This window comes from Pelophylax lessonae, assembly GCF_965119305.1.
Source record: "Pelophylax lessonae genome assembly, chromosome: 6".
NCBI lineage: Eukaryota > Metazoa > Chordata > Amphibia > Anura > Ranidae > Pelophylax > Pelophylax lessonae.
Genome location: NC_138773.1, coordinates 187,247,991 through 187,269,168, shown reverse-complemented (window position 1 = coordinate 187,269,168; position 21,178 = coordinate 187,247,991). Strand labels below are relative to the sequence as shown.

The 21,178-nt window shown below is 40.0% G+C and overlaps 1 protein-coding gene across 2 annotated transcripts in view; it reads right to left on the bottom strand.

Moving 5' to 3' along the window:
- Nucleotides 1-21,178, bottom strand: part of LOC309557969 (aldehyde oxidase-like) — a 196,987-nt gene that overhangs the window by 156,354 nt on the left and 19,455 nt on the right. The window contains exons 3-11 of one of the 2 annotated variants that reach the window (XM_082260857.1): nucleotides 18,860-18,956; nucleotides 17,038-17,146; nucleotides 16,537-16,663; nucleotides 16,385-16,446; nucleotides 15,238-15,306; nucleotides 12,096-12,176; nucleotides 5,062-5,206; nucleotides 2,232-2,324; nucleotides 425-576 (exon numbers count right to left, since the gene is read on the bottom strand). In XM_082260857.1, the coding sequence (XP_082116983.1) occupies nucleotides 425-576; nucleotides 2,232-2,324; nucleotides 5,062-5,206; nucleotides 12,096-12,176; nucleotides 15,238-15,306; nucleotides 16,385-16,446; nucleotides 16,537-16,663; nucleotides 17,038-17,146; nucleotides 18,860-18,956 (935 nt within the window). The remainder of the gene's footprint in view (nucleotides 1-424; nucleotides 577-2,231; nucleotides 2,325-5,061; nucleotides 5,207-12,095; nucleotides 12,177-15,237; nucleotides 15,307-16,384; nucleotides 16,447-16,536; nucleotides 16,664-17,037; nucleotides 17,147-18,859; nucleotides 18,957-21,178) is intronic. The other variant, XM_082260858.1, reaches the window with a different exon arrangement.

Here is a 21,178-nt window from a genome sequence, read left to right as displayed (position 1 = left end):
CCCTCATTGCTTGAGAATTAGTAATGGACCCAAGTTGTTATGTAACCTTGCCAAATCTGTCTTCAAGGAGAGTTCTAGTGTAGAAAACATGGTTGCCATTTCTGATTTTGCAGATAATTGGGCTTCTGGATCATTTTCATTGTCCAAATCTATTTTAGGTTGATTAGATGTATTCTTCTCTACCGGTATCCTTTCTTGGACGTTTTTATTACTCCCTGTTTGTTTCCCCCTGAGTTCCCAATTGACTTTCAACTTCATCAAGTTGGAATATATCTGTGAGTGCAACTATTCACTGGTATATTCAGAAGCTATTGTCTCCCCTAAATGGCCTGATCACCATACAAGAGATTTTGGGCTTCCTGGATACAATTCATTCTATTTACACATACTAAAAAAATCTGTACAATTCAACAATAATACATACAGCCACATTTCTGATCTGTTGACCAGCCAGGGTTTTTAGCTGCTGCAGTAGGGCACAGAAAGTCTTGGTCTTCTCCTCTGGAAGGTTGGACACCGCATCATTCAATATATCTTTCAGAGTGGACAAAGTACAAGCAGCACCTACAGAAATCCCTGTAAGTGTTAGAGGGTACAACAAATTAGAAATCTATTATTTAAAAACATTATATATTTAATCAAGTCTACATTTAGCATGACTTTGTTAAAGCTCATCGTCAGCCAAGATATGTTTTTTGGTTTTGGTCTAAATGAGGTATGTTTTCATAGCCATCTGTGTCTCAGTTTGGAAAATTTCTGCTCATTTCCTATCATGATGACCAAACACGTAATAAGATCTACCCAATGGACACACAGACCGCAATAAAAGCAAACAGAGGGTCTCGTAGTTCCACAATCTACTTTAAAAAAATGTTTTGTTACTCTTTGTGCCCCCATTTGAGAAGTGAGGGGAAATCTCCCCAATGGTGTAGAAACAGCAATACCTACCTAGCAGAGGTTGAAGTCCTTTCCTACTTCTATTAAAATATTAAAAATAAATATGCCATCTGTACACTACTGTAACTGCCATTTTTGTTTTTGGATTGTTCCAACATCATGTATGTTTATATTACCAATTCATGCATGTTAATGTTTGTGAAGGAGGCTAAACATCATAGCAGTCAGAGACTTCTTATGCCAGCCTTATCCAAATAATCCAAGTTTTGTCCAGCTCTTCTTTTGAACAGTCTGGTCCAGTCCCCTCCCACCTCCCTTTTCTCACTATCACTATGATTGGCAGCCAGTATGGCTGCCAATCATAGTGATAGGCAAGCAGTGAGAATGAGAGAAGGGGCAGGCTGTCACCCTAGATAGTAGATATTCGTCTATGGGAGCTTTTCTGGGATTCAAGCTACCTTTGCAGATATATGTGTAGCCACCCTGCCTTAAGCAGGAGTGTTTAAATTTAGTTCTGCATGGCTTCAGTCAACCAATGCCAATTTGTAGTCTGTGTTTTGTACAGCATCCTCTAAGGTCAGCCTGGCTGTCGGTTCTCTCTTCTGTCAGTAGGTGGCACTGTTACCTCTGGCATTAGTGTGAGATCACACAGTAGGTCTGAATTATGAATAAGCATATCTTTCCCCAGTCCACCACTAGGCGTTTCCTTTGCCAGTGGTGCATTATGGGAAAGGGTATACATAGTCGGGGCTGGCTATTGCAAGCTCTCTTCCCCCCAGGCTCTAGTCTGGGAAGGATGAATGTGATAGAGCTGATAATTTAGGCCTGCCCGCCTGCCTGAAGGGATCTGGATGTGATTAGTCATGGAGCTGAGGCCTGGTGCTGCTGATTTTCACTGGGGGTAGGATGGAGTCACATGGAGGTTGGTTGACTCTCCTGCAGAAGATTAGGAACAGGATGGAGTCCCATGGAGTTGGTTGACTCTCCTGGAGAAAAAGAATGCTGTTGTTTCTGGTGAGGGTAGCTAAAGAGTTCTAACACAGGAGTGCCAGCCTTGACTTAAAGGCTGTCATTCTTGTAATGTGACAAGTGAAGTGACGGAGCTCTGTGTTTCACATGAAAGTGACTGGCACCTATCGGTCTACATGTCCCACTATGCCCAAATGATCTACCCCTGAGGTAAATGTCAGCCCATCTTGTCTCTGGGGGTATCACCATGCCTCTGTGGGACAGGGGGGTGCTATATACTGTATGAAATCATGCAATGTATCTATAAGAAAGTGCATACAAACATGCTTTTACATAAAAATAAACCTACACAGAATGACACATACCTGCCTTTGTATATTTCACAGCATGCAGATCAGCAATCTTTTCAATGGAAATAATCACTGGATAAAAAACCCCTTTAAACTTAATCTCTGGTCCTAGAAAAAAAAAAAGTTACAACATTTAAACAAAATATATACGTGTGTAGAGTATGTATTGATAGATTAAAAAAGAAATGATGCCTAGCTAACCCAGGTCTTGGAGTTCCTAAAACATGGTGCTATATGGAGACATTACAAAGCTACATAACAGCACGATGAAAGGCCAAAGCTTAAGGGTTTGTTTACACCATACATGCATGAAAACTTATGAGAATTGAAGGGAAAGCTACACAAATTTCACTTTCAGAGACATCAGTTTTCATGTGTGCAGGTATGTGTCCTGTGCGCACCAATGTTGATGTCATGACAGTTTTTTCTCCATGCAGAAAACTGCATACACTTTGCAGAAAACTGAATGCAGGATGCAGATTCCAGCACAGAAAAAAAATCTGCATGTTGTGGTGTGAACAGGGCCCGTAGAGAACATTTTTTTTTATTTGTGCCTCTGCAGAACTGACGTTTCTGCACCATGGTGTGAACGAGACCCAACGGTAATTTAAAACTGACATTTAATGTTTTTGGAAATACACCACCAGAGAAAAAAAAAACGTACTTCTAATAAAGTGTATCCAACATCCTGCTGGCTGCTGGTTACTGTAAAAATCCTCCAAGAATGCAAGGTGTCCTCTGAAGGGAGGATTGGCAGATGAATTACAGGAACCCCCTCCATATATAGAAAGCATTGAATTCTGTGATAATACAGGGGTTTGTAAATGGAAAACTGGGGTGGAAGGTAAGAGAGCGGTGCAACTGTTAGCGCTGAGGCATTTAACCCTAACAGGATGAAATGATTACCACTGTTAGGAGGATCTGGCATCACCGAAGATAGAATTTGTACAGGAACCAGCAGGACGTAGGATTAGAGGTAAGCTATGATGTCCTTAGTGCTGTATACAGGGGTGTAGCTTTGTTCAACCTGGAAACAGGAGGGTCCACCACTGGTGTACTAGTCCACTTTTTTTAAATTGATTTCTCAAAAGGGTAATGTACAGCAAAAGGTTTGGGGACCACAAAGGGTAAAACCTGTCAAAATAGGGCACATAGGGAAACACCTTTGTAGTGCGAGGTTACTTATGTGTACCAAACGACACAGCCACGTCCGTGGCACTACATCAGCGACATCCTCCATTTTTAAAGTCTCACGCCCTGCAGTAATAAGTGCGTCTAACAGCACTTTTAATTCGCTGCTGCGACCATGGAGGAATCATCTTCAATATCGGATGGATCTGGGGGTGGGCTGCGTCCACAGCAACATCAGGCTCAGAATCAGATGAGACAGACTGAGCAGAGAAAGGCAGGGGATGCTTCTTCCTGGGCCTTTGCCAGCACGCCACTTCCACCCGGAACAAATAGTACTGCAGGACCACCGTCAGTTCAACCATGGGAAGCTAGGGTTCCAAGGGACCTGCCACCTCCATGAGGGGGTCAGTGGGGGAGATGTGACCCTGAGGCTCCTTAAGAAAAGGAAGACCTAGCAGTACAAAAACGATCTTTTGGCACCACTAAAGGATCCCCCCCAAGGTTTAGGGTACCTATCAGCAAAGAGAGAGAGATAACAGGGGCCACCAGGGACTCACCCCACCAATCAGAGGGGTGCTGAGAATTCAGACCCGGCATCACCATGGACGCCATCCCTGTCCATATGTCCTGGGCACAGGAAGAGGAAACTGAGGAGGAAGAGGAGGAGCTTCGGAATCCCCACAAGGCATGGGTCAAAAGGGAAAATGGCCCAGTGACATCGGGCCACACAAACATGGCCGCCAACCGGAGACCAGCCAGACTAAGGGAAAATGGCCACCATTAGCTACAGCATACTGCCAGGATCTTCCCTGTACCCTCTGAAGGTAGGACACATGCTAGGGGAGACTCCGCTGTGCACTCTGCACCGGTCTCTCCAGACTACCAGGGCACGACACACTATCCCAGGACCCTTACAGAGTGGGGATAGTGGGGAGACCCCAGGGAGACCCCACCAGACTCTAGGTCCAGACAGGGGGGAAAGGGAGTGGGGGAAGCCCAACTCACTGAGGAATTTTTAAGCATGGAAGGAGGAAACCTACAGGCAGGTCCGACTGTCACTGGAGGTTACCCGTGTACACCCCGAAAAAAAACTGCCAAAAAGGGGAGGGGCGGGGGGAGAATCCTTGCCGCCAAAGTAGGGGAGCTGTCGGCTAAGGGACCACTGTGACTCAGACCCAAGCCCGGTCGTATGAGACCCTGCGAGACTTTTAACTCGCATGCCAGCCTCTGTCTGTGAGGCTATGTCACGGCCGACCTAGCGCGTAGCTACAGTCTGCAGGCACTCGCTGGCTGGGCTGGGGGGACCAGTGGATCTAGATTATCCAGCCTGTCACCCAGCCCGGCAGTTGTTTGTAGATCTCCCGAGAGAAAAAACAAAAAAGATGTAAGGAAGGAGAAAAATTTGCTAGGACCAGAGATCCTAGCCGGGAGCCTAGGTCCTTACTCCTGACTAGACAGATTGAAACCTAGAGCAGAGAGGGGGGCTATATACCAAGCCCATGCGTGTAACCAGGTGTTTTCTTTTCTGCCTAGTCCTACTCCTGGAGGAGACAAAATAACCTAGTAGTTATGATTTTTGGAGCGCTTTGTCCATCGATGAACAAAAGAGAAACAATAATTTTCAAAAGGAAGGTTGTCAGCATAGAACTAGACATGGCATTTTTTTTGGCTATATAATACACAAACATGACACGCTCTTTGTTATTCCACTTACCAATGCTAGTATTTCCTACTACAAGTGGTGCCTGTGGATATTTAACTTTCAGATCTAAAAGTTCTGTCAGATTAAACGCTGTGATCCATTTCACGTTTTCCCCCTGAAAGACTAGTGTCTGTGGATTTTGCTTTGCAGACATTCGCTAAAAAGAAAACCAAAAAGATGCATCATATACAGTACATGCATAATAAAAGTTCCAAAAATAGCTTGTAGGTCTCACACTATAGTTTAATATTGGAAATAGAGACATATTCCGAATTTATTATTTTAGGTAGACTTTTAACTTCTTTAAAGAAGAGAGAGAATTAAACTAATTTCAACGTTTCTCAAACTGTGGATCGCTGTGTGCCAACACTGCAACCTCTGTAGTTTACCCTCCAACTGTACTATTAAAAATTATCAAATGTACTTACTGGAACCACTGTGAAAAAGAATCTTTAGCCTTACTACCTAAACCTTGGCATGCAGTACCAACAGAAAAACAGGAAGGGCTTCCCACAAAACTTAGTGAAAACAAGGTTACAAAAGGGGGGGGGGGGGGTTTCATCATCCGCAAGTCTTAAATGGGGTACACACTAGTAGAAAATCTGCCGAAAATTCCCGTTGGGTAAAATCGTACGATTTTCAGCTAGTGTGTACACAATTTTCAGCAGCCGATGCCGACATTTTCAACGAAAAAAAACGGAGGGACAAACACCAAAATTTTTATCGTCCGTCCCCAGACGACCAATTTTCATGTAATGTGTATGCAGTACGTCCGTGATAAATCGGATACAAAAGACAGCGCATGATCTGAAGTTGCTGACGACCCGGAAGTCTAGGAACAAATGTCCCAAAAAAAAAAAAAAATCGAACGAGAAATTTCGTGAACATTTATGCACTGTCAACTAAAAACGGTTATGAATGCTGAGCAAGGGAGAGAAAAATCTGAGGATATTTCGTCCGATTTCCATCAAGTGTGTACGGGCCTTTAGAAACAAGGAAGTGTTGGCCACGAAGTGGAGTGATAAGAGAGGTCCCATTGTAAAGCCTGAATGCATCCACCATTACAATCTGTTCATGGGGGGGAGTTTAAATGACAAGATGCTACAGCCCTAATTATCAATTAGTAGGTCCCTATACTGGTATAACAAAGTTGCAATTTACCTTTTTCATATGGCTATGTATAATGCATATGTTATCTATCAAAAGTCAAGAGAAAGACCTCAAATTTATTGAAGAAATTGTCACTGCCCTGATCTACCAGCAAGGATTCCCCCCAGAAAGCATTTACCGTGACTGTGTAAGTCAACTTTATGAGTAACATTTTTCTGAATACATTCCACCCACAGAATCAGTAAGAGGAAGAAAAAAAAAAAAAAACGTGGTTTATGCAGCAGAGCTGGAGTTAGAACATACACCAATTATTGTTCCCAATGTCCCTCCCAACCTGGCCTATGCATCAGAGAATGCTTCACACGTTATCACACATGCCTAAGATATTAGTTCCCCTTATTTTTAACAGCCTGCCATTTCCCCTTATTCAAATACCTGTGCAGAGCATTTGGCTGCTGCCTCGATTGACCACATGTCTACCTTCCACGTTAACTGACCCTGGCCTGTTTACCAACGACGCCTCTGCCTCTGTGTCCTGTTTTAATTGTTTCTAAACCACGTTTTTTGCCTTCCACATGCACTGAGCTCAGCCTGTTAAATCAACCAATTTTTTTTTTTACCAGCAGCTTGGACTTATTTTTTGCCCTGCTACTGTAGTAGTGGAATGCAAGATAACACAGGGGTCTTACATATATAAGGGGCTTTAGAACAGTGTTCTGAGTAGAGAAAAGTTTTTGGTTTTCTACGGGTTTTGTAATTCCCAGTACAGGGTCTGGAGACCAGAGGCTTCAAAGAGATTTGGTCGGGAGAATCCTCTACCCCTGTCTCCATTCCTTCCTGACCAAGGCCGTAAGCTTGATGTTCCTGCCTCCTGCCTGGACCAATACTTTGGCTGTGCTGACAATATCTCTGCCTGCTGCCTGTCCTGACTATGGACAGTATTCCTGCCTGCTGCCTGGATGATTCCTTTTGCTGCTGCTAATGATGTTCCTGCCTGCTACCTTGACCAATGCTTTGGCTGTGCTGACATTATCTGTGACTGCACTGACTATGGACAGTATTGCTGCCTGCACAATTCCTTTTACTGTCGAAGACCATGCCTCTGCCTGCTGCCTGAACCAATGCTCTTCTCTGTGGACCACTGTAATAATAAAACCGCAGATAATCTTTTGTTTGGGAAAAAAGGAGAGGTTGGAAATTGCACTACCTAGTATTATAGATGTGACAAGATGCTACAAAGTGATCTTATTATAAAACATATAAATGGTGAGACAATATATAATAATAAGGTGCAGAGTGCAAAAACGCAGAAACAAAATTGCAGAGACAAAAAATGGGCTAAATGTGATACGCCCCAGAAATGCTTGAAGTGCTGTGAGAAAATAAAGCTAATATCACTAAGTGCAAAAAATATAAATTTTTTTTGGGAAGTGTAACAGAATGTATCAGAACAAGGATGTGCACCAGAATTTTGAGTGATAAAAAATGAAAAAAAGTGCCAATAAATGGTATAGTGAAGAAAAAAGGGGGAGAGAGGGGCCCCCTATACAAAAAATAATTGTGCTGGACTGATGTCCGTGGTAAAGTGCAATGTGGAGGTGAGTATCAAGGAACATAGGTGCCTGTTCCTGAAGTGTCCACTAGATGTAGCACTCACCCTTAATTTCCACCCTAAATGGCAGTAAATGATACGAGAGTGGATGTAATTCCACTCAGGGGTGGATGGGGTCCAAACTGATTATTGAGCCGGGGTTCCTGGAATCCTCGCAGATTGACAAGTCCCATCTAGGTGCTCAAACACAGAGAGAAGATCCCCATAGTGTAGTAAGTACAATCAAACAAGTGGGCAAGTAGTAAAAACTCACGGTTCAGTCTGATTGATTCAGCAGTATGTTGCATAGCCTTCCGTACTCCAAGGGACTGGCAGACTGCGAACCGGAAGTGACATGTAGCTACCTAGCGCCGTTTCCAACCTCTCCTTTTTTTTCCGAAACATTGTTGGCTCCTAATTTTTTAAGGGCTGGTTGGTGGCAGCTTCTACACCTATATACATTTGTCTCCATCACTCCATAGCGCTGGTCACCCCCCATTCATACCGCAGATAATCTTTTGTCTACCCTTTGCTTAGCAGAATGTATTTTGGGGTGTAATTAGTATGTACATGCTAGGCATTTGAAATATGAAGGGTCTTAAAAAATGCAATAGGTTGTCAGGAAACTACAGTAAAACCTTGGATTGCGAGCATAGTTAGTTTCAGAAACATGCTTGTAATCCAAAGCACTCCTATATCAAAGCAAATTTCCCCATAAAAAATAATAGAAACTCAGATGATTTGATTCACAAATTTTTCACGATTCAAAAAAAAAAAAAAAGTGTCTATAGGGAATGCAGAAAGCAGAATCGAGCAGGAGCTATAGGGTATAAGAGTGAAGAGAGGCGCTTCTAAGTGTAACAATATGGTTACATTTAATGAAGGTACATGGTTGATGGTAGCAACTCACATGGTTGATGATTAAAACAGGCACATCTAAGTATGCAGGCATCGGGGGTGAAGCTATCCACATAGACCGCCCTCCGCACTGCCATCAACTTCATACCTTCTGTCAGGGAACTAGCCGGAGAATAGTCGCTCACAGACCTGCCACATTAGCCAATTCTCAACATGGCCGCGCCTGCATGAATAGTCTACTTTCCAAAAAGGGGTATTTTGGGGGTGTTTGTACTGTCCTGATATTTCAGGGCCATGAGAAATGAGAGAGACAGTCAGTACATCAGGATTGATCAATTTTCAATAATACTATAGCTTGTGGACCAACTTTCACACAGACCAAATATACACTAATTTACCAAAGATATGTAGCAGTATAAATTTTGGCAAATTTATGAAGAAATAATTACTTATTTGCAAAACAATATAATAGAAACTAAAAAAAAGTTTTTTGTTTTTTTTTTCCAAAAATAAAAAACCCAGTGGGGATTAACCACTTAAGGACCAGGCATACTGTATTTCTGACACTTGTTGTTTACAAAATAAAATCAGTATTTTTTTTTGCTAGAAAATTACTTAGAACCCCCAAACATTATATATTTTTTTTCAGCAGAGACCCTAGAGAATAAAATAGAGATTGTTGCAATACTTTGTCACACCGTATTTGTGCAGCGGTCCTACAAACGTAATTGTTTTGGAAAAAATCCACTTTTTTGAATTAAAAAAAATAAGAAAGAAACCGTAAAGTTAGCCCAATTTTTTTCTATAATGTGAAAGATAATGTTACGTAAATGCTAAGTAAATTGATACCATACATGTCATGCATCAAAATTGTGCACGCTTGTGAAATGGCGACAAACATTGGTACTTAAAAATCTCCATAGGCGACGCTTTCAAAATTTAACAAGGTTACCAGTTTAGAGTTACAGAGGAGGTCTAGGGCTAGACTTAATGATCGCGGCAATATCTCACATATGTGGTTTGAAAACTGTTTACATATGTGAGCGCGACTTGCTTATGCATTCGCTTCTGCGCATGAGCTCGGAGGGGCGGGGGCACTTTCACATTTTTTTTCCTATTATTTTAACTTTTATTTTTACACTGTCCCTTTAAAAAAACATCTTTTTGATCACTTTTATTCCTATTACAAGGAATGTAAACATCCTTTGTAATAGAAATAAATAGGTCCTCTTTAATGTGAGATCTGGGGTCAAAAAGACCTCAGATCTTACATCTACACCTAAAAGCAAAAAAAAAAAAAAAAAAAGTAATTTTTTTAAGACATTAAAAAATAGGCCCTTTAAGGCTGTTGGGCAGAAGCGACGTATGACGTTGTTCTGGTCCTCCAAGGCCATAGAGTTGATTTGGGGCCATCTTGCCCTCACTCGACTTCCTGCCTGGGACATGGATGAAAATATTTTAGTTGACGAAATTAACACTGCTTATTGGCAGGATAATCAGGAGAAAATAAAGGGAAACAGGCCTAAAAAAAGAAAATGAATGCAGCCACCCTATTTAAACATTAGTAAGCTGCAATTTAATACATTTTTGTTTTTGGGTTTATTAGCGCTTTAACAATCATCTTTACTTTATAGTCAACTTTTACTCCTCCAGTAAAATTCAGAAATAATTTCTTCCATCATCCCAAAATTGATCAACATAGGGCAGGTAAGATTTTTGAAAGGATGTTAAGCTCCAGAAGGGACAAACAGGTTTCTGAATATGCTGCAGTGGATGGAGACCAGTCAGACCAGACAGCCTTCTCTGTTCGTTTTTTTGGAAGCAAAGCATTCGATGATGGTACATGAGGGATACCTGCAAGAAGTTCTTCTTAAAATTTGGCCTCACAAATTTTATGGGAAAACTATATTGTTTACACCCTAGCTGACACTAGAGATCCCAATATCTACTGATGCTACAGATCCACTATATTGGACTAACTAATTAAATTTGCACGCTTTCATGGGAACTATTCTTCTGGGCTACAGACCTAACCCTGACCAACTTGATACAGTCAATGGCACTATTAGAATGTAGAGTTCCTTTCCTAATATCATCGAATATTCAAATATGGCTACATTTCAAACTTTCCCTTTGTTAATTCTTAAACTATTAACAACAGTCCTCCATCTTCAAAACTAGATAAGATTAGATCTATATACCATTGTCAATTTTTATGCGAAAAACACTAAAAACATTTGTCAACTAAAACAGAATTACAGCCAACCAGAAACCAGCCAATAAGGACGTCTACATATGCCTTTGTATCAGAAACCATTTCTCTTCTGCAACTCCAGGAAAATCCTTCATACCTTTGAAAATCATCTCTCATTACAATGAGACTCATTACACCTAAATATTCCAAAGTAATTGTGCTCCTGTATGACACCTTATCTCCAGATGGGAAAATTTCCCATCTTGAACCTCTGGGCAAAAACACTTGGCCCTAATATTTTTGATAGACAGTGTTAGCAGGCCTCTCATTGCCCTCTCTACACCTCCGGATATGTAACACATTGGGCGTTTTCTTTAAAACATCTGCATAGATGGTACTACAAACTCAAAGAATATCACAAATATTCCTCAATAATTCCCCACTGTTTTGGAGAGATCGGGGCTCCTGTGGAACTCTCTTTCACATGAGGGAGATTCAATGAGATTACATTGTTTTGGAATTTTGTCTTCGACTTTTTTTTCTGCAGTCACTAAAATTAAAACTCTCCCAGATCCAGCATTGACACTCTTCCACATTAGTTATTAGCACTGGCTTTACAAAAACAGCGCATTTATTACCCACATTATCATACGAGCTAGTAACATCTTTGCAAGACTTTGGAAACGAAAACCCATCCCCAATATGCAAAACTTCCAAAGCATCTTTAGCAAACAAGTCCAATTTGAACCCATGTTCGCAAATAAAAATAGCAAATGGTAGGTATTTTAGAAGCAATGGAATCACTGGCTTTTAGATAATTGATATACATGAGGTACATAATAGTAACTATTGTTTATACATATCAAGAAAAGAGAGCTTTGCATGTCACACCACAAACCATTTCTTGCTTCAGCCAAAATATACCAATTATATACAGTATTTGATGGTAAATTGGGACAAAAACAGCTCTTTTGTTAAAGTATGCTTGCTGTTCCTGTTTTTTCCTTTTCTTTTGATTTATTGTTTATATTTGTCTACACACACTTATGTAAATTATGACAATACCTTAGTCTATCACTTCATTTTGAAGTAGTTATAACCACTAGAACTCTAAATCCTGTATATCATATTTCTATCTAAAAAATGTGCATATTTTCTCAAAATAAAAAATAAAATGTTAGGTGAAAAAACTATATATTGTAATTCAGCTTATAGTTTTATATATTTATACACAATAGACCAATACCATCACACAATTAAAGACTTATTACTTGGAGTAAGTGAACAACTCACAATTAGCTCGGGAGGAAAAATTAATTCTTGTGATGGGTCCAATGGCAGACATTCTTCTTTTTTCAAATGCAATGTCACCATCTAATATGAAATGGAAAAAACTATTGGTAAAAAACTTTCAATCTCCATCTGAGTGAAAAAAGTAAACTACAACTTTCAAACGACAAAGTTTCTCTTTAAAACAGACCTGCACACATTTACTGTATACCTTATTTGCTTGTGCACCTATTCACTTTCCTATTTCCTTCCCATGTGAGGAAGACAGGTACAGTATGTTCATTGACCACTGCTGTATATTCACAAGGTTTGTAGACTATTCTGAAGACTCCTGTGGGACATCTACAGTGTCTCACAAAAGTGAGTACACCCCTCACATTTTTGTAAATATTTTATTATATGACAACACTGAAAAAAATTACCTTTTGCTACAATGTAAACTAGTGAGCGTACAGCTTGTATAACAGTGTAAATTTGCTGTCCCCTCAAAATAACTCAACACACAGCCATTATTGTCTAAACAGCTGGAAACAAAAGTGAAAATGTCTGCTATAGGCCCAATTACCCATTTTCCCTCCTTGGTGTCATGTGATTCATTCGTGTTACAAGGTCGCAGGTGTGAATGGGGAGCAGGTATGTTAAATTTGGTGTTATCGCTCTCACTCTCTCATACTGGTCACTGGAAGTTCAACATGGCACCTCATTGCAAAGAACTCTCTGAGGATCTGAAAAAAAGAAATGTTGCTCTACATAAAGATGGCCTAGGCTATAAGAAGATTGCAAATGCCCTGAAACTGAGCTGCAGCACGGTGGCCAAGACCATACAATGGTTTAACAGGACAGGTTCCACACAGAACAGGCCTCGCCATGGTCGACCAAAGAAGTTGATTGCACGTGCTCAGCATCATATCCAGAGGTTGTCTTTGGGAAATTTACGTATGAGTGCTACCAGCATTGCTGCAGAGGTTAAAGGGGTGGGGGGTCAGCCTGTCAGTGCTCAGACCATACGCCGCACACTGCATCAAATTGGTCTGCATGGCTGTCATCCCAGAAGGAAGCCTTTTCTAAAGATGATGAACAAGAAAGCCTGCAAACAGTTTGCTGAGGACCATCAGACCACAGGACATGGATTATTGGAACCATGTCCTGTGGTCTGACGAGACTAAGTTAACCTTTTTTGGTTCAGATGGTGTCAAACATGTGTGATGGCAACCAGGTGAGGAGTACAAAGATAAGTGTGTCTTGCCTTCAGTCAACCATGGTGGTGGGAGTGTCATGATATGAGGCTGCATGAGTGCTGCCGGCACTGGGGAACTACAGTTCATTGAGGGAACCATGAATGCCAACATGTACTGTGACATACTGAAGCAGAGCATGATCCCCGTCCTTCGAAGACTGACTCATAGGGCAGTATTCCAACATGATAACGACCCTAAACACACCTACAAGATGACCACTGCCATATTAAAGAAGCTGAGGGTAAAGGTGATGGACTGGCCAAGCATGTCTCCAGACCTAATTCCTATTGAGCATTTGTGGGGCATCCCCAAACGGAAGGTGGAGGAGTGCAAGGTCTCTAACATCCCCCAGCTCCGTGATGTCATCATGGAGGAGTGGAAGAGGACTCCAGTGGCAACCTGTGAAGCTGGAAAATAATGGTGGCCACACAAAATATTGACAATTTGGGTCCAATTTGGACATTTTTACTTAGGGGTGTACTCACTTTTGTTGCCAGCGGTTTAGACATTAATGGCTGTGCGCTGAGTTATTTTTTAGGAAAAAGCACATTTTCGCTGTTGTACAAGCTGTACACTCACTACTTTACATTGGAGCAAAGTGTCATTTCTTCAGTGTTGTCACATGAAAAGATATAATAAAATATTACCAAAAATGTGAGGGGTGTACTCACTTTTGTGAGATACTGTATACCCCAGGAATCTTGAGAACAGTGTATGAATCTCATACATGCACAGCACCACGCAGGGCAGGGGAGGCACAAGGGTGGTGCTTGGGTGTGTCTGAATTGATAAGGCACAAAGAAAACACCCACTTGCTGGCCATGCCCACTTTTTGACCACACCCAAAAACGTGTGGTAGGCTGTACATAAAGCATGCTGCATAAGCATGCTGCATTAGCACCCATTCTTGTACTTCCAGCTTAGCACCCCCCAAAAATCAGTCTGAATCTGCTGCAGCAGGGGGCCAAAAAAATAAAATAAAAAAATGATATCAGAAGTGACAGCCGGCTCCTAAAACCATGATGGCAGTCTAAAATATGAACACCGATATGGAGAAGACAGTGCTTGACCCATGAACTAGAAGCATTTTTTTAATGAATATTACTATCCTTCGTGGGCAGTATTTTGAGAACATGATTTTAGTTTTAGATAGGCAGGTGAATCCTCTTAATAGACAGCTCACTATGCAAGGGTTTTCTGGAATCATTAATGATTGTTGCAATGACTGCCTATAGAAATGAACACCTTTTGTATTTACTGCGTATTTTACTTCGTAAGTAATTTGTTTCTCATGATACAGCTGTTAAATTGTATCCAATGCGACATTTTGTTTTCATTTGGGATAATGTAGGGAGGAGTTACATTTTTTTTCAGATTTCTGTGTCCCTGCTGGAAGAATCATCTTCCCTGTTTGTCCTGGTGATCATTGTCAAATGGACTGAAAGCATGGGCAAGTCCAAAATCTTGAGTGGATGATCATGCTGTACATTTTTGTAAACCTTTTCGATAATATGAGCAATTCTTTGTAAAGCATCTTCAGCTGGAATTTCACAAAAGACCAATGAGGCAGTGCAAATAGGAATGATGAGTTATGAAGAGCAGTTATACATCTGTCAGAATTCACTTAAAGTAGCTTAGGTACAGTAAAAAAAAAAAAATGAATTCTGATTGATTGTTACCAAAAGATGCAATGTGTCATATTATATGAACCTCTAAATGAATACTTTTAAGCGTAATAGCGTCCTTACATGCTTACATAACCTCTTTGTGATCACGAGTATTTTGTGCTGTTGTGACAGGTCAATCAGAGAGACATTTAAACTGAAAGCACATGTATTTCACATTCATTATACATACAATATACAATTACTTTAAGCATGGCTTATACCATTTTGCTGTGTACTCACATTATCCTCACAGTCATTCTGCACTTGCCCATTATGCATGTTTTGTTCACGTTTACAGCAGTTTAACTCCTGGACAAACAAGCAGAACATGGTTTTAGCCACTGGAAAGAGCAACTCAATACATGAAAGTGGATTATCCAATATACTGTGGGCTATATGTTCTCGTCTTTAGAACTAGCATATAAAAACATCAGTGCTAATAGCCAAGGACTTTATGAGGAACATATACAGTAGATACAAGGAAAACACTGCGTGTAAAAAAAACCCTACATTTTATTGTAACATTCGATAAAAGCCAGGACACAAACCAGACTAAAAACATTGAATACATGTTATAAATATTTGTTAAATACAATACATTACACATGTAGACTCGATAAGTTTCAATAGATCCTCAGGAGTACATGTGAATGATCAACATGATGAAATCCATAATTCGTTTTTTTTTTTTTTTTTTTCAAACCATATAGATTCACAGGATTCCTATAGATGTGTGTGTCGTCTCTCTGCCATGTAGGGGAATGGTAGGAGGCTCTCATAGGGTGAGGAATATGCAAAAGGTGCTAGAAAGCCCTTAATGGTCATCCATAATCCAATAAAAGGACACGTCAATAAGCAGATAAAGTCATCTATGTTTCAAGCAGAGCAAAGAGGGCCAGGGGCTTATCCACATCCTAATGTCGAACCATTCTCTGTGTATGGAGGATGGGCAACAAAAGATTTGCAGATGTCAGATGGGCAGGAAATCAATTACAAAATATTCTTTCCTTCAACGTTCCAGAGGTCAGTCGCGTGAGGACTGACACCTATAGGATTCCAGTGAATCTATGGTTTTAATATAATGAGAATTATGGGTTTCATCATGCTGATCGTTCACATGTACTCCTCAAGAAAATCGATCGAAATGCGTTGAGTCTACATGTGGAATGTAGTGTATCTAAACAAATATTGCCAAAGCTTAATTGAACTAGCTGGAGGTTAGAAGTTGATTGTTTTTTTATGCAGAAGTGAGCCCCCGATTTTGCACTCTCCAGCTTTAGTAAATAAAACCCCATAGTATCAGGCTTTTCCTGCCAGGTTATAAATGTAGACACATTAAATTAGTAAACCCAACTTTGTCATCATCATTCCAGAGTCTGCAGCTCACCTTACAAAAGGTCTTACAGCCATCAACTATTGGTCTATATCCAGTACAGCGACAAAGGTTTCCTTTATGAAAAACAAGGTACCATGTTAATTATATAAATAGTTGACAAAATAGTTCTTGTTATTGTAACAGTAGCTATTAGATGATCATACCTCCTAAGGCTTCATATATTTGTTCTAAAGTGGGCTCTGGATAGTTCCTCAATAGTGAATATATGGACATCACCATTCCTGGGCTACAGAAGCCACACTGAGAGCCATGAGCTTTTGCTATTCTTTCCTATAATATACATTACAAAGACTTTATTTTTTTAAATTAAAATTATTGGATATAATGTTGTGTATAAATATATTACAAAATGATCTTGCAATGTAGAGAGGAATAACAAACAGAAAAAAATGTAAAATACATTTAATAATGATAATAATAATAATAATAATAATAATAATAATTCAATGATCATTTTGCCTCTAGTGGTAGCTTAAATAATGTAGTACAACAGACAGCAAAGCAAAGCTGCATTTATTTCAAAAATTGAAATATCAAATTTTCTGTTAAAGTGTTGGCACACTTGCATGTACTGCTGTGTATTTGTAGCTCTTTCAGAGAATGCATGCAAGCTATATTAGTCCTTTATTTTACAAACTCATTACCTGTACTGGATGTAGCCTAGTGGTTGTGCTTCCAATTCCTTCCACTGTAGTAACAGCTGCACCATATAGAGAACAAATAGGCAGTAGACAGGCATTGGCTGAGTGATGTCTAGACATTTTTAAGGTTTCATAACGTTCCAAAAATATATTTAAAAAATATAATGCAGTCATTTTACAGATTATTAATTTGGCTAAATTCTGATACCTCATAATGCACACTGGGCAAATGGCTTTAGTATACAATTCATAAAACAACTTTGACCCTGTACAAAGCACTAATAGAACTCAGCTTAAGACTGGGTTCACACCTAATGCAGATTCCGCTTACATCAGGGGTCTGGTGCGCCCCAGTTCTCAGGCCTGAATTTTTGGTTGAATTTAGACCTCAAATGGAGCCAAAGACACACAGGACCCTTGTCCAATCCGGTCCTCAGCAGCCATGAAGATATGTGAACCGGCTCTATTGAGAGCCGGTCACAATCTCCTGTCATGCGAGTTGGATGCGGAAAAGCCAGCATCCATTTTGCATATGTATGAATCCAGCCTTAGACTTTGGTGTGGTTCAAAGGGTAGGATAAAACAAACAGTCTTATTGTACGCACAGTATACACTGCACACCTTTGCCACAGTCCTTGTACTAATAGGCTACTTAGTAACCAGGAACTGTTCAAACAACAAACACTTTGGTCAGAAGTATGTAACATACAGAACTGCATAAAGATTTCAGCAGTTAAGATTATGTAACAGTGCCTCTTATATTGCTAGTCAATGGAAGAGAAAACGCCCATTGGTCAGTAGTAGAGAAATGAAATGTCCACTGTTGGTGGTCAGGGGGAGGAAAATTCCAACCAATATTGGCCTGGTTTCAGTGGGGAAAAAAAAACTCTATGTCATTATAAAAATAAAAAAAAAATAAAAAATAAAAGAAGAATATTCCACATTAGTCGGGGGAATTTTTTTTTTTTTTTTAAATGGGAAAAAATGCACAATGTTATTGGTCAGTGGGAGAAAAAAAAACGCCCTGATATTAGCTGGAGAAAAAACAGCCATGGCATCATGAAAATTTTTTTTTAAGTATATGCAGTTTTAAGCACATTTAGAAGCATAACAACCAACAGTGAGAATTAAAAGCAAAACTGCAACAGTGTGCAAATGACAGTATTTTTTCAATGTAGTTTATATCTCAAGTTTCTAAAAAAGAATCAGTCAACACATGTCTGGGATTTTTAAAAATAGATAGTTAAAGTAAAACTATGGGCAAAACTTTTTTCCCCATATTGGATAGAGCAAGGGAGGGTTATAACACCTGTTTTTTTTTTTGCCATCTGTGTCCTATTGCGGAGATTTCTCTTCACTTCCTGTCCCATAGCCAAACAGGAAGTAAGAGGAATCTCTGCAAATTAAAAGGGATTTATTGGGGACCTTCAGGTCACAGAAACTAGTGTCCCCTTTGGAAGATTTCCCATACATTACTTTTCTGGGGACCACCCAAAATTTGGGGTTTTCTTTTATTTTCACTTTCAATGATAACAATAAACAGGACAAATAGAGAGGGTTATTCTCCTTAACGGGGCACAGACAGCAATAAAAACTGACAGGGGCTCTAATCCCTCTCCACTCCATCCAAAAGTAGAAAAAAAAACAGGTTGTGCCTTTAGTTATACCTTAAAATATAACCACGATAGAGTGGGAACTCACTTCTAGACAATCTTTCTGTAGCTTCTTATCCTAAATGCATCATACAAAGACCAAATCAGCTGATCTACACATGATTTAAATGATATAATAAAGACACACACTCATTCATTATTATATTGGATACATGATCTTCTTGGAAACAGGATGGATATGCGATATCATCACAGTGCAGGATCCACAGCCACCTCCTCCACAGCCATATTTAGTACCTGTCAAATGTACTGGAAATAATTGTCAAGGAATTTCATATCAATGTGTTACTGTGCACATCATCCAGTGCTTTCCTGCCAGTATGGGTCTCAAAAAACAAGCCTGTTGAGGTTAAATACTGTATTTTAAAACAAAAAAACAAAAACCAGATAGGATTTACCTGAATTAAAGAAAAACAAGTTTGTCACTGGGTACACAATGGGTCGAAAATGGAAAAATTAGTAACAAGCGTGGAGTGATTCATCCAGTGGACACTTTGCTTGTGGCAGTCCCATTTATGTCAGTTGGGATGCAGTGGCTGCACGGACACAGATGTTGGTCCCAAGTTAAAGTATATGTAAAACAACCCATTCAGTTTAAAATAGAAAATGAAAGGCAAAACATTTGTGTATATCTACATACAAATATATCTGTCTACAGAATCTCACAAGGTAATCCCAAACCAAGCACTGAAAAAAAAATTATATTTGTACACGCGTTCCTGCCACATAACAATTGTATCATTACAAAAGGAAATCTTTGTCTTAGCAAAAAAACAAAAAAATAAAAAAAAACAGTACACAGTTACACAGTATATAGTAAAGATAAACAGTGGGTTGAATATATTCGATTGTATATTGCAGTACTACTATCTAAAAGTTGCATATACCCAGATAGCTGAAGTCAGCTGTGTTCTATAATAAGGTTAAATAGCATGTAACTGCATTAACCAAGTCTTATGCTTTGTCTGCCATTACAAAAGGAAATTCTTTACATCAATATAAATTACTACTACTATGTAGTATTTAGTAAGAGGAGCTCTCCAGGAACTGAGAGAAAAAGAAAGTATTTCATGCAGAGGAATTACCTCATTTAATAAAACATTTTAACTTTTTTGCAAAATATAATGCATTTAAAACATTGGTGTCCAACCTTTTGGCTTCTCTGGGCCACATTGAGTGTAGAGAATTTTTCTCGGGCCGTATATAAAATATATACTATAGTTAAGGTATATAAGTAATAAAATGCCGCTGCGCCCTTCCCGCGGCGCCACACCCCCCGCACTAATTTAACACAACTAGAGGATGATCAAATGAAATGGAAACAATATACAGAGGTTTACTTTTTCTGAGCGATAATAAAGGAACACTCTAACCACCATGGCCACTTCAGTGATTTGAAGTGGTCATGGTGGTAATAGTCAGAAACACTGCACATGCTCCCCCCCCCCCCATCCCCTCTGAGGCAGCCTCTTCCTACTGTTATTTGGCAGCTGCTGTGGCCGCGCCCCCAATCTGACTTCCTTCCTTCCTAGCAAAAAAAAAATTGTCAGGGGGCAGTGGGCCGCATTGCCTGAGGTTCCGGGCCACATGTGGCCCTCGGGCCGCAGGTTGGACATGCCTGATTTAAAATATCAGTAATCAATGTGCAATAAGATTCAAAATGTTTATACTCTTCGCTTCTTTCTCTACCTTCTCCCTTCCTCTCTCTCTCTCTTCCGTACTTTTTCTTTCCTCCTCCCTTCACCCCCACTCCCCACTTCACGTTTTCCCCTTTTGTTTCTGCATGATACAGTATAAAGTAATGGAATAGGAATTGGATTACCGAATACTAACTTTAAAAGCTGTGTTCGATGCGTGTTGGTCCTACCTGTTTGAACAGTCCTGTACTTGCTTGACTCAATGTATGCACCATTTACCATGTCTTGTATTGTGAATATTCTTTAATAAAAACGTACTAAACAAACAAAAAAAAAAGATCCAAAATGCTCTTCATATGATACTGATACAATTGCACCTGCATTATATCCACACCTTGATGAGGATTCCACAACACTATACCATAGGTTGAGGAGTCCCGGTGGAGCCGCATAGTGGGCAGCATTCAGACGAGAGGAGGAGGTATCTGTCCCCCCTTTTTATGTGAGAGGAGAGGAGGAGGCGCTGACTATATCCCTACTAGTTGGAGTGGAATCCTGAGGGGATCACCATCCGGAAGTGGAGGATTTTTGATTGAATAAAGCGCTAAACCCTAGCGTTAAGGGTACGTGTCCACTCTCAAGGGGGGGGAGCACAGTGGTGAGGTGAAGGATATGATGGTTGCTGAGTGATCGATAAAGAAGTCTTGTGTTCCACCACACAACGAATTTTCTATGCACCCATTCTTTCGTGTGACTTCACCCTGAGAATATTATGGACTTATGAACTTTAAGGCTTTATATTAATTTCCTACTTTGTTTGCCATTTACCTTCAA